Source organism: Mixia osmundae (genome assembly GCF_000708205.1).
Source record: "Mixia osmundae IAM 14324 unplaced genomic scaffold scaffold_14, whole genome shotgun sequence".
Lineage (NCBI taxonomy): Eukaryota > Fungi > Basidiomycota > Mixiomycetes > Mixiales > Mixiaceae > Mixia > Mixia osmundae.
Window position 1 is genome coordinate 298133 of NW_014575550.1, and position 12821 is coordinate 310953.

Here is a 12821-nt window from a genome sequence, read left to right on the forward strand (position 1 = left end):
TCGGGAGATTGCAGGGCTTCGTACAACATCGATGCTCAAATGTTTGCGCTACGCAGTCATCTCTTCATGCTTGGCTTTGAGAGCTTCGCAGGCACAGGCTGCGGCGTCATCACAGGCTCGTTCTTGAATTCGTCCTTGAGACTCAGGAGGTGCTTTCGCGCGATATCGTCAGCACGAGCCTGTTTCGAGGCCCTAAATATATCGTCGATGTTAGGCCGAGCGATGAGTTTGGTCGAGGTCTGAGCCAGCACATAGAGTCCGGGCTGTCCGTCGCCGCGCAAGGTGCCCCTGATGCGATGATCACCTACGTCGGGCTCAGCATCAACGGCAGCGATCTCTTGCAGGAAGCCAGCATCGGCACCCGAGGTCACCTGCGCTACAGGTGAGCACAAGGTTCGACCGAGATAGCGGCCATACATCGTAGCGTATCTCCCCAATGTTCATGCTTATGCGACCACTGGCATGGAAGTTGAACGTTCCAATCTTGCCTTCTGGCAGATTTTCGAGAATCTGGCGTCCGAGCATGCCTCCGCTCTTACCCCAGCCTTGCCAATGTCCGGCCTTGTAAGGAGGAGCGCGTATATTTTGCTTAGTCTCGATCGTTTGTTTTGTCTCTGCTTGGTCGTGATCTAATCTGTCAATGGTTGGCTCTGAATCTGGCGGTCGAAAGGCAGGAAAGAAGCGAGGGAATTGCATAACGAAGAAGTCGTGATCTGTGCCAGGCTCGCCAAAATCAAGACTGTCGAATTTAGCTTTGATGGCTTCCTGCTTGATCGAGACGGTCGTGTCAAGCTCGCCAATCTGATCGACGTTCGAGTCAAGCGGCTCTTCTCCAGTAAAGTTGCGCGAAGCCCTCGCAGCGTTAGTGGGCGTAGCAATGCCAGAGGACAATATTTGAGAATCGCGATCGTGATCTTCCTCGGGTTTGACTGCATATTGTCATGTCAGTGACTTTTTACGACGCACAAATTTCAGCAACCTTGACTGTGATGTGACTGAGGGAGATGGCGGGACATTTGCGCTTGTTGCGCTTGTAAGTACTGTCGCTGCTCTTCGCTCTGTTGCTCTTCCTGACGCATCTCCATCTCGATCTCATCCTCGTGACGTGCGTACGCCTCTCGAGCGACGCTGTCGTCCTCCGGCAAAGTAAGCGGAGCCATAGAACCCTCTTTGCCTATGTCCTTGAGCGCGATCATGCGGGTGTGTCGTACCAGCTTATATCGCTCCTCATCTTCCTGATCTAGATCGTTCTCGATAAAGTCTGCCATGTCATCCCCGTCAGGATCCCCGTCCACTCCTGCCGTGTCGGGATCAGAATCGTATTCAGTCTTGACGAATTCCGCTTCTGCTTTTTTGGCGTTTGCCTTGGACCCAGCGTCTCCAACCAGGTCAAGATCAGCAATCGAAGGCCGGAATGAGGATGCGCGCATGTCCTCTGCGACTCGCTTCTTTGTCTTGGCTTTTTGCAATGTGCGTCAGCTCCTGATCAACACGGCCGAAGGGGCGGGCCTACGCGCAAGAGCAGGACCTTGAGAGAGCGGACCTGTCGCGGTCCGACTGATGGGACCACGGTCTCGTCGTCGGAGAGGAACTCCATCGGGGTTCGCAAGCAGCTCACTGGGCGCCGGAGGATTTGAATCCGGCTCTTGTTTTATCGACGGTAGACTATGGACACCACGTCAGCAGGGGCGGGCTTTCTCCAGTGAGTGAAAGGCAGACTGTGCAGCGGCGCTCAGATTGGGCTTGAACTTCATCGTCTTGCCGGAGCCCTTGACATAGTCCTGCTTGAGTGTAGTCGGCTTGCTCAACGCTCTAGAGGAGGATGCCGCCCGACGAGCAAGGCTGGCCGTATGCGCCGAATCATCATAGTATGTCGACGACGTCGTTGCGCCTTGCGATGCATCGACGGCTCTACTTGACTGCTCTCTTGTCATTGGACGAGCTTTCTTTGCCCCCGCCGGCGTAGGTGTGCTTTGGGCTTGCGCATCGCCGTTGGCTCTCTCTTTGCCCTTTTGCGAGGCAGACGGAGCTTGGGGGAGCCCAGCTGTATCTTCAGCCATCGTCACATCTTCACTCATCATGTCCCCTCGATTGTCCTGGACGCCAGGCTCGCGTTGAAGACGAGCGAGGTACTTTCAGGTTTCGGTTGCTAGGCCGGGCACTCGCTCGCTCGGCAGCACTGAGATGGAGGCATGCCAGCTCGAGGATGAGCACGCTCGCTGGAGCAACGTGCGAGAGCTCGAGGAGCAAGCGAGCAGATCTCTACGCCTGCACAGATTGCAGCTGCTCCATCGGATAGATGCCATGGTTGGGCTGTTCAAGCAAGCCGATGCTGCCGGTTTGCAAGCTCTCCACTTTGTGCATTCCTGTACCGTCCAGTTCGGCATCTACACGAGCTTCTGGCAGGCCATAAAGCGCCGAGCCTCGCAACAGGGCAGCCCTACCCTCGCACACAGAACGAGGGAAAGAGCGAGCCAGAGCGTGTCATCCCAGATGAGTCGTCTTCACGAACGTCGGGCAGACGCAGTCAGAGATCTTCTGCGAGCTATCGATGGCCTCTCGGGCTTGCTGGATGCGATCAGAGAGCTCACGCACGAGCTCATCAACCTAGCCAGCGCTTCGCACGACGCTCAGCTACACGCCATGGTGCAGACCGTGCAGAGATACCTGGCAGAAGCTCGTCAGTCTATGCAAAGCCGCTACGATCACATCCATCACATCATCCGCGAGCTCAGACTATGTCCTGGCTGGCTCGACGCAGATGGCGTTGCGCCCGACAACGATGTCGCTGCCAGGCTGCGTGCAGTCGAATTTGAGGCTCTCAGACATTGGGATCCAGACGATCAGATGCAGGCCTCGCAGCATGATAGCGCACCGGAGCAGCTCGTCGCTGCACATGCAGGACAGGCAGACGAGCCTGGTGTCGACGACCTCACAGCCCTCCTGAGCGCGTGGTGACCAATGACGCGGACGCGGTGACATTGGCGCGCAGCTCGGGCGATCATCCTCGCTTACGCGAAATCTCCCCATCTGTGACGAAGGCGATCGCGCGACAATTTCGGATGATCGGAACCACGCAAGCGATCGGCCTTTCAGGCGCGGCATTCCTTACGGCCATATCGCACGCTCTACCCGCTAAAGTGTACGGACGCTGACACGCACATGCTGACTATGCAAAATCCGAGGAGTCAGCAAGTCAGCGAGGTGTCGTATAAAGAGTAGCTTGCGTGATTCTTGCATCCTATACACCGTCAGCCTTGTCGCACAACGTCTTCTGTCCCAAGGAAGAGACAGATACAGCGCCATGGCCACTCTGACCGATCTCTTTCGCGAAACGCTCGCTGGCCAGTTCACCAGATGGGCGTCCGGCGAGCGTCTCTTCAAGGTATCGCAGCACTTTACCTGCGATGACAGCAGCTCAGAGCTGCTCACGCATACAGTTTCCTGAAGAGCTGGAGGGCTTTGTGGTGCCAGAATGTTACAAGCCAGGCTACGTCGCACCCCCCAAGCCCGTGGAGAAGAGCGAGACTGCCAATTCGACCACGAGCTCAGACGCGACTCATACAGACCCCCAAGGCAAAGCTAACGGCGAGAAACCGGCTCACTCGCCTGACGAGAAGTCTCTGCATCCATCCCCCTCGAATGCAGCAGAGACAGCTTCGATGAGAAGGCTCGAGAGCAATGTACAGGGCGAGAACCCAAAATTCTCAGATTTGTCAAAGATGACGACACAACAAAGAAGAGCCGCCGAAGCCATGCAGAAATACACGCTCGTCGATTGGTATGATGATCATGATCAGGCAAATCCAATGAACTGGTCGACTGGTCGGAAAATCTGGGTTGGCTGGTGCATATCCATCCTGACCTTTGCTGTCTACACTGGTCAGTCGCCACATTGGTTTATTGTCGGCAGACCGCTGATGACTTTCGCAGGCTCTTCTATCATCACCTTGGGATTCCCTGACCTCATCGCCCGGACGGGCGTCAGCTCCCAGATGGCGACCCTGGCTCTCTCGGTAAGCAGATCCATGATGCCCTTGCTGCCAGCTGACAAAACGCGCAGATGTATGTCCTGGCATACGGCGTCGGCGCTCTTTTTTGGTCCCCACTGAGCGAGATCGCTGCCTTTGGCCGTAACCCTTGGTATGGTCCGCCCATGCTGGCCTATCTGTTGCTACAAGTTGGCGCGACTCAAGTCAACAACTTCAATGGTCTCATAGCAATTCGGTGAATCTTGCGTTACCGTTTGCTAGACTTAGCTGACTTTAATCAGCTTCTTCACTGGCTTCCTAGGAGCGCCAACATTAGCGACAGGCGGTGCTTCGCTCACTGATGTCTTCGCGCCCCAGTTCCTACCGCTCGCATTCTCTGTCTGGGCTCTCGCTGCCTTTGGTGGTCCATCGATTGGCCCCGCGGTAGCTGGCTTTGCGGCTGCTCGCAATGGCTGGCATTGGACTATGTACGAGTTACTCTGGCTCGTCGGCTTTGCACTCGTCTTTGTCGTCTTCGGTCTACCCGAAACATCACACGGCAATATCCTGCTACGCCGTGCAGAGCGACTACGAAAGCTGACTGGCAATGACAAGCTCAGATCGGCGGCAGAAATCGAAAAGGAAGCAATGACGGTCAGAGATACCCTGATCGAAGCCATTGTCAGACCCACAGAGATCTTTATCAAGGATCCGGCGGTTATGTTCGCAGACGTCTTTATCGCCCTGATCTATGCCGTATATTACCTCTTCTTTGAGGCGTTGCCACTGTGGCAGGACGAAACGCTTCACTGGCGTATCGGCATCCAGGGCATCAGCTATCTTTGCATCCTCGTCGGCGGGGTCGTCGGCGCGCTCTCTTATATCATCTATCAGGGAACACGGGTCAAGAAGTATTACGAGACCAAAGGAATTCCCCCGCTCGAGATGGCACTCGAAGCCGCCCTACCTGCGACGATACTATCCAGCGGTGGTCTTTGGATCTTTGCCTGGACCGCAAGGGGTGGCGTCAATTTTATGGGCGCCTTGACCGGTCTGGCTCTCTTTGCAGGAGCCAATTTTGTGCGTCTACCGCAAGCGAGTATGTGCGGAGCTAATACGGGCTCCAACAGGTCATCTTCCAGTGCATCATCCTCTACATCTCGATGACATACCCTCGCTATGCTGCCAGCTTGCTCGCTTTCAATGACTTTTTGCGAAGCTCGACAGCTGCCGGACTTCTGCATGCTGGTCGACCCTTCTTCGTCAATGTTGGGCTGTCGCCAGGCGTCTCGATCCTGGCTGGTATCACACGTACGTTGCTAGCAATGTTCGGTGATGAATGTGCTCACACGATCGTGCACAGTTGCTTTCTTGGTACCTTGCTACTTCATCTACAAGTTCGGTGACCGCTTGCGAGCTCGCTCAAAGTTTGTCGGATGATGTATATTGAACATGCCTTAGAAGAAACAGTGATCATGCATGTAATTTTCCTCAGTTGGCCTTTACTCTGCTCTTGCGCTTGCTGAGCTGAGCCTTGTCATGATTACTTCCGTACGGGCCTACGCTGCCGTCCTCTCGCTCTGGTCTCGCGCTTTCAACGTCTCCTGCTCTGCGCTCTGCCTTTTCCATCGCCTTTTGAGCCTTGTGAGCCGCCTTGCGCTCGTCTTTGACACGCCGAGACTCTTCGACAATCTCGCGCACTTCTGCCAGCAGACGGTCTGCTAGCGCTCGATCATTTGATTCTAGGGCGTACAGAAGCTGGATTTCCCGCTGCCACACTCCTGCCCCCCCTTGCCCCGGTTTGTCGGACTTCTTGTCCGCGCCGCTAAGAGTACCATCAAGCATGGGCGTCTCAAGTATCATCGGGACGTCATCAAAGCGAGGGTCCGTCATTAGATTGGCGAATGCATTCAGCCCGAGAAACCCAAGTCCGATATTCTCGTGAAGATCTCGATGAGAGCCTAGGTCCGTCTTCGAGTCGTTGAGATGCACAGCCTTGATGTACTGTAGTCCGACAACTCTGTTGAATTCTGCGAGTGTTGTTTGGTAGGCCTCCGGTGATCGCAGATCGTGACCATAAGCGAAGACATGACAGGTATCGAAGCAGACGCCAATGCGAGACTTGTCATGGACGTCATCGATGATAGCTGCAAGATCGGTGAAGGCGCCGCCCAGCTTGTTGTTAGTCTCGGCCATCGTCTCGATGAGAACAGTGACTGAAGGCACACGCTCATGGGCACGGTTGATCGCGCTAGCAACCGCCGCGAGACCGGCTTCGCGCGTACATTCTCCGACGGTCGAGCCTGGGTGAAAATTGACGAGCTTGATACCCAGCTGGTGAGCACGCTGCATTTCGTCTACAAAAGCTTCGAAGGCTTGTTCGTGTTTGTTCGGGTCAGGATTGGCCAAGTTGATGAGATAGGCCATGTGAGTGACGATGTGCTTGCTCTGATCGAAGCCCTTGCCATCGGCTAGCTGGATGTGCCGTTTGATGTCTTGCTCATCCTCAAGATGATCGTCGTGGCTCGTCATCAAGCCAGCACACCGCAGCGGAAATTCGAATTTTGCCTCGTCTGAGATGGGCGGGCCCTTCCACTGCCGCTGGGACTTCAGGAACAGAGCAAATGCTTTGGCGCCAATCAGCAAAGCGTTGTGGACAGAATTGTGAGCGCCGCCCGCAGCTGATACATGAGCACCGATGTATTTCTGTCAGGAGGAACGCTTCTCAGGTACATACAGTGGGCGTATGAATCGAAAGCCCACCTTGCTGCTCAATTGTCGCTCCGGATAATCTACGGGCTCGACGGTCTTTCTCTTGCGCGATCGCTTCGGCTTCAGCACCTCTTCCACCGGATCAATCTCCTCTATGGCAGTCATCGCTTTGACCGTCTTCTCCGACAACGGCTCGACTTCTCTCCCGGCCGTCCCGGCTGTTTGGCTCTTGTCGAGCGCAGTCTGTCCTTTTGACCGGCTTGGGCGCTTGCCTTTGGCTTTGCTTGCCGGCGTGCCTTGAAGGGACAGGCTTTCGGCATCGGCATCTACTTTGAAGCGCTTGCGGGCTTTGTGAGTCTCAACAGCCTCGATGCCGCTTCTGATGGCAGCTTCGGCACTCAGACGAGACTTGCGAGAGGGGCGCTGACCTGTCGTGGCTTCGTGGGAGCTCTGGGCTGGGCTTGTTCCTGGTTTGTAGTCCTCATCTACGCTCGAGAGCTCGCTCTCGCTCTCCTCGCTGGACTGCTCGGCCTGCACTTGCTTGCCCTTGCCCCTCCGGCTTGGTCTGGCCATGGTACGCTGATGATTGAAGAGTCTGGCCATCGATGCATCCATCTCGTCTTCTTGTGCCACACCCGTTGCCTCTAGCCATCGCTTGACCATCCTTGCTGACCCGACTGGCGGTGTTCGAGGGGATGATGTCAGGACGGAAGTGATCTGAAGGCAAGTCAATCAATCAATCGATCGCGCACTGACTGACCACTGCGCTTCCCCCGCCAGCAGCTGCCGGCACGCAGGTCGATGTCAGACAGCGATAGCGATGAGCTACAGTTCATCTCCTCCTCCTTCCAAGGCAAGCCCAAGCAGAGGAAACCACCCAGAGACCGAGCAGACGAAAGCATGGACACGACTCCCAAGCCCAAGAACCGAAAGGCGATGGGGGGCAGAGGCAAGAAGGCCAGCCATGTAGCGAGCACGCCTACTACACAGTCTGATCTCACTACCTTTGGCTTCTCGGGTAGCAGAGCTGCACGTGATGAGCAAGCTGGCTCGCCGAAGACCAATGCGAAAGCCAGACCCATCCCGACCGGCAAGCAGACGGTCAGTGACAGAGCTGCCTTGCCACCAGCACCGCGTCGCCGTACCCTCCCCGGCGCTTCCGAGCTCATCACGCTCGACGAATCGGATGATGAAACATCAGAAGCACATGCGTGTGCAGTAGTAGTTGTCGCAGATAACCCCACATCCTCCCGCCCACCAGAAGCAGGTCCATCTCGTCACACTGTCAAGAGGCCATCTTCGCAGATCGTGCAGGACGAGGAATATGCTCGCCAGCTTGCCGATGTGCGCACGCCCTCACCGCCGCCACAGTCGAAGCGAGTCAAACAAGATTCTGCTAGCACTTCGCCGAATGGCAAAGAGCGCGTCTCTCATCATCCCATCTTCTCAAGTGGGGCCAGCGGCCGCCAGTCTGAGCCTCAACGGCCTGGACAGTCGAGTCTCAACGCCGACACGAGCATGAAGCACGAGGACGTCAAGCGCGAAACGATAGGATCAGTCTCGGTTCTAGGCGCCGCCATTGCGCCAGGCTCGGAGATCAGCTACCCACTCCAAAGGGACATCTTTGATTTCCTGCCATCGCGCGATATTGACACCTCCAGCTGGCCTCGACAGAATGGCAAAGTCATCGTGCCCTACGCTTTCCTGACAGCTGCATTCGTCCTCATCGCTGCAACGCGCAGCCGGCTCGTCATCGTCACTCTCCTGACAAATGCCCTGCGAACCATCACACATTTTCAGCCAGACGCGCTCCTGCATGCCGTCTATCTGACGACGAACCACGTCGCGCCCAGCTACGAAGGCATCGAGCTAGGAATCGCGGGCACGGTCGTCACGAAGGCCATAAAGACCGTCTCGAATGCCGGTCCGGGGGAGCTCAAGAAGCTGTGGACCAAGCACGGCGATATGGGCGACGTCGCGTTTGAGTGCAAAGCTCGTATTCGTACCATCGTACCGACCGCGCCGTTGACGATCTCTGGTGTCTACAAGAGCCTTGTCAAGCTTGCTGGCTTGCGGGGTCCAGGCATGACACAGACCAAGAGCGACATCGTCCAGAAGATGCTCGTCTCGGCACGCGGTGAGGAAGTCCGCTTTCTTGTGCGAACCTTTGTGAGCCATCTGCGCATCAATGCAGTCAGGCTCACCGTCACCGCAAGCTTGGCGCGAGCTTTCTGCTTGACGGACTCGCGTCACTCCGAAGAAGAGGAGTTCGCTGCTCTCGCTGCCACGGCCCGACACAAGCGAGCTGCCTCATTCGAATCTTCCTCCAGCCTTTTCTGGATCCCTGTTGATCGTCGCCAAGGACTGCGAGCAACCGCAAAGACGGTCAAAGAGGGTAAAGATCTGCCGGCGCGTCTGGCGTTGATGCAGACCCTTGCCGCAGCCGAAAGGACAGTCAAGACAGTTTACGTTCGTCATCCGAATTACAATCATATCGTACCTGCTCTTCTAGAGACTGGCTTATCCGGACTGGCTGAAGCCGTACCCATTGCCATCGGCACGCCGCTAAATCCCATGCTCGGACAGATCACGCGCGACCTCGGCGATGTTGCCCAACGGCTGGCTCCGAATCGACCATTCGTTGCTGAATGGAAGTACGATGGTCAACGCGTTCAAATACATGCGCGTACACGCGAGCCTGGTGAAAAGGTCAACGCAGATCCCATTACTGTCAAAGGCAAAGGCGGGAAATGGGTAGGCGACGATAACTCGGTCTATGTGCGACTCTTCTCTCGCCACCTAGAAGTAAGCTGAGCGTTGGCATCTCTAACACAATGCTGATCATGAAGATAGGATATGACCGAGAAATATCCGGACATCCTCGCGCTGGTGCCAACCATGCTGAATGCGACAGCAGCGCGCAAGTCGGCCGGAGAGCCGGAGCATGTCGATTCATTCGTCATGGATGCAGAAGTCGTGGCGATCGATGTAGCCAGCGGTGCTTTGCAGACATTTCAGGCATTAGCAGGTCGAGCGAAGAAGGACGTCCAGCTTGGTGAGGTCAAAGTGAGGGTTGGCGTCTTCGCGTTTGACCTGATGCAGCTCAATGGTGTATCATTACTGGAGCAGCCGTTCCGCAGACGACGCGACCTTATCAAGAAATTGCTGCCGCCTCGTACGCCAGACGATCTCAAGCTAGCCCGTTTCGATCACGTCAAGTCACTCGAAGGCTCGACTGCTGATCTTGAGCCGATAGCCGAATTTATGGCTGAAGCGATTAGCAACCGCTGTGAAGGTCTGATGATCAAAGTCCTTGACAATGAACCTGTCGACAGTCTCGCCATACAGACTGAGCCTGCACATTCTGACGACGACGGCATATCGGATTCAGACGAGGAGAGCAAAGCGCATCTCTCACCCCAAAAGCCTGGTCGTAAAAAGGCTCTGCTTTCAACATACGAGCCCGACAAGCGGGCAGACAGCTGGCTAAAAGTCAAGCGAGACTACGGCGCCCTGGGAGATTCTCTCGATCTCGTTGTGCGTTAGCTCTCCATTTATATCACAGAGACACGCTGAAGTTTCACTCAGCCAATCGGAGCTTGGCACGGGCAAGGACGGAAAGTGGGATGGTGGAGCCCCATATTGCTCGCGCTTTACAATCCGGAGACAGAAGGATTCCAGGCGGTCTGCAAGTGTATCAGTGGCTTCACGGACGAGTTTTACAAGTCCTTGAACGAAAGATACAAGCGAGACTCGGACAATTGCTCCAGAACCCGCCTAGCCACCATCGAGCCCGGCGGTCTTCATCCAGACTATTGGTGGGAGCCAAGTGAGGTTTGGGAGATCCGCGGTGCAGATCTTACACTCAGTCCAACGTACAACGCAGCGCAAGGACTCATTTCAGCAGAACGAGGGCTGAGTCTCCGTTTCCCTCGATTTATCAAAGTCAGAGACGATAAGTCGATAGAGCACGCCATGACCCCACAAGATCTTGCTGCGGCTTACGAACGTCAGACGGCGGGTCAGCTCAACGGGCATTCGTCGCAGAATCCGGTCAAGTAAGATCTTGACCCAGTGAACGCCGTTCGAGCGCAATCGAAGCAAATAACAGTCGCTATGTGTGCTCGATGCTATCTGTGCATGTTGTGTGTAAACAAGTGTATGCATGCTAGACTGAAACTACGCGAAGAAGCCTTTTCGGTCTTCCGAACGCATCCGAGATAAATGACCGAGTGCTAGATACAGTGAAAACAGACGCTTGCAGTCCGAGTCGTCCTTGAACGGGTAAGGTGCACCAAGCTGATAAGCAGCAGCGAAGCCTGCAAACTGCATCAGCAGGTCATATGTGTAGACAGGAGTAGACTGACCTGAACAAACTGCAAGTTCGTTCATGTTCAACACAGACCATGCACCGGCGTAGTGCGTGTGGTTCTTGCCCTGGATGGACCACATCCATGCGACGGTACCGCCGTAATGTTGCCATCGATGACTTTGCTGTTTCCACCACCGCTTAAGGATAATCTTGTCTTCTGCAATGTCGTCCTTTGTCCAGAGGTGGCTGCTATTGTCTCTGTCGAGAAAAATGGTCTGAAAAACGTGTTGCTCAAGTGGCGGCGCCTTTCCCATGGGGATCTTGCGGCCCTTGTGTGTTGCCTCGTCGTCGCCATCGCGTTCGTTCTTGTAGCCCTTGCCCTCTGGCCCATAAACGCTCTCGCCTTTGAATTGAGCTTGATAGACAGTCAGGTCGAATGACATCTCGATTTTGGCTTGGTCCTCCGGATAGGTATGGATGAAATACAAAGGCTCCCAATTCTTCTCGGCAAATTTATACTGCTTCTGGGCTTCTTCGTCGTCATCGCGCTTACCAGATCGCATTTCTGGATCATGTCTGACTTTGTAATACTTCTCCATATAGTCGAGATCGGAATGGGTATACGTGACATCCCATAAGTATTTGACATTGCCGAGAATCTTCTTTTCCTTCCAGCTCGCGTCCTTACCGAGGATCTTTAGCGCCGAATCAGCATCGCAGGCTAGGACGAGCTCGTCAAATGTCTCTGTATGTTCTTTGCCCGGCCCGACTATCTCGAGGTTGTTGTCGACATCCTTGACATCGCGGCTGACGAGCGTGACGCCGTCGAGTCCGTTCTTGCCTGAAGTCCGCTTGACCGACAGAACCTGTCGCCCGCAGACCACACGTACGTTGCCGCGCGACTCGGCCTCCTTGGTCCAAGCCTCGTATACCTTGGACAATCGAGGAAAGCTTCGCATCTCTGGGATCGACGCAAGCAAAGAGTCAGGGGAGTACTCGAATAGCTTCATCGAGGGGTCCATGAAGACTCGTTCGAGAATAGCAGATGAAATGAACGGCGTTTGATTGCCAGTACCGAAAAAGAGGGCTACCAGCGGTAAGAGCATCACATTGCCGAATCCCTGTCATTGCATCGATCAGGCAAGGCCCACAGAGTGCACAAGCGTACGAACCTCTGAGAAACGGAACATCTTAAGCATCGCTTGCACGCTGATGAGGGCAAAGACAGGCTCGAACATCTTGATCACTTTGAGTGCCGTACCGAATTTCTTGATGTCGCCTGCATAGCGATCGACGACATCGCTTGGGAATACGTTGGTCCAGAAAGTGTCCTTATCCTTGCCAAACGCGATTTGCATGCCGACTTCGCTGGTGGTGAAGCCTAGTGTGTTGAACATCTTGAAAGTGTTGTAAAACTGAGGCGAAGCGCCCTGGACGCCATCGTTGATGTAATCCGATCCATATTTCTCAGTCGCCTGGGCATGCGCATCGGCAGATTTGCCAGACATGGATTTGGACAGATCATACGATGTGGCCATGCCGCCCGCGTTGGAAGACATCTCATATACCGTGACATCGAATTTCTGAGGAGATAGACTGAGTGCGTAGGCTGTCGACATGCCCGATGCGCCGGCCCCGACGATGATGATGCGCTTACGAGGTGGGCCATCGCTGGTAGCTGTAGTGCTGCTTGAGTCTGAGCCGCCCATGCTGATGAAGATCGAGCGTGTGTAAGTGCCGGCGAATTGACGACGATCGCGAGCTTTAAAGATCGATGTGACGCAACATCTCCGCTGCTCCACCGCAAGTGGTCGAGCGCGCTCTGC

General features: G+C 55.1%; 5 protein-coding genes across 5 annotated transcripts; 2 read left to right on the plus strand and 3 right to left on the minus strand.

Moving 5' to 3' along the window:
- Window positions 1-23: 23 nt before the first annotated feature.
- On the minus strand, window positions 24-2408 carry L969DRAFT_264803 (uncharacterized protein). The gene is made up of 5 exons (XM_014709644.1): window positions 1720-2408; window positions 1514-1665; window positions 980-1459; window positions 418-929; window positions 24-371 (listed from the first exon to the last, which is right to left on the minus strand). Exons 1-5 carry the CDS (start codon window positions 2079-2081, stop codon window positions 57-59), a joined length of 1821 nt encoding a protein of 606 aa, XP_014565130.1. The 5' UTR covers window positions 2082-2408; the 3' UTR covers window positions 24-56.
- Window positions 2185-5480, plus strand: L969DRAFT_105954 (uncharacterized protein; the record flags this gene model as incomplete). The annotated part of the gene is made up of 9 exons (XM_014709645.1): window positions 2185-2954; window positions 2993-3142; window positions 3256-3385; window positions 3441-3882; window positions 3934-4016; window positions 4064-4227; window positions 4274-5051; window positions 5102-5282; window positions 5335-5480. 9 exons carry the CDS (start codon window positions 2185-2187, stop codon window positions 5409-5411), a joined length of 2775 nt encoding a protein of 924 aa, XP_014565131.1. The 3' UTR covers window positions 5412-5480.
- L969DRAFT_54836 (uncharacterized protein) lies at window positions 5463-7346 on the minus strand (the record flags this gene model as incomplete). Its single annotated transcript, XM_014709646.1, has 2 exons — window positions 5463-6677; window positions 6735-7346. 2 exons carry the CDS (start codon window positions 7344-7346, stop codon window positions 5463-5465), a joined length of 1827 nt encoding a protein of 608 aa, XP_014565132.1.
- A 138-nt stretch (window positions 7347-7484) lies between these two features.
- Window positions 7485-10745, plus strand: L969DRAFT_54793 (uncharacterized protein; the record flags this gene model as incomplete). The annotated part of the gene is made up of 3 exons (XM_014709647.1): window positions 7485-9488; window positions 9537-10220; window positions 10272-10745. 3 exons carry the CDS (start codon window positions 7485-7487, stop codon window positions 10743-10745), a joined length of 3162 nt encoding a protein of 1053 aa, XP_014565133.1.
- A 56-nt stretch (window positions 10746-10801) lies between these two features.
- On the minus strand, window positions 10802-12730 carry L969DRAFT_90947 (uncharacterized protein). Its single transcript, XM_014709648.1, has 3 exons — window positions 12168-12730; window positions 11051-12116; window positions 10802-11002 (listed from the first exon to the last, which is right to left on the minus strand). The coding sequence occupies exons 1-3, from the start codon at window positions 12702-12704 to the stop codon at window positions 10863-10865; spliced, it is 1743 nt and encodes a 580-aa protein (XP_014565134.1). The 5' UTR covers window positions 12705-12730; the 3' UTR covers window positions 10802-10862.
- Between the last annotated feature and the right edge of the window lie 91 nt (window positions 12731-12821).

Bases quoted from the DNA above. Each gene is read 5' to 3' on its own strand.
- L969DRAFT_264803 (XM_014709644.1), bottom strand. From the start codon at position 2,081: ATGATGAGTGAAGATGTGACGATGGCTGAAGATACAGCTGGGCTCCCC. The intron at 930-979 runs GTTGCTGAAATT...GACAATATGCAG, and splicing joins TCAGTCACATCACAGTCAAG to TCAAACCCGAGGAAGATCAC. The intron at 372-417 runs GTATGGCCGCTA...CCTGTAGCGCAG, and splicing joins TTGGGGAGATACGCTACGAT to GTGACCTCGGGTGCCGATGC.
- L969DRAFT_90947 (XM_014709648.1), bottom strand. From the start codon at position 12,704: ATGGGCGGCTCAGACTCAAGCAGCACTACAGCTACCAGCGATGGCCCA. The intron at 12,117-12,167 runs GTTCGTACGCTT...ATGCAATGACAG, and splicing joins AGATGTTCCGTTTCTCAGAG to GGATTCGGCAATGTGATGCT. The intron at 11,003-11,050 runs GTCAGTCTACTC...TGCAGTTTGCAG, and splicing joins CGAACTTGCAGTTTGTTCAG to GCTTCGCTGCTGCTTATCAG.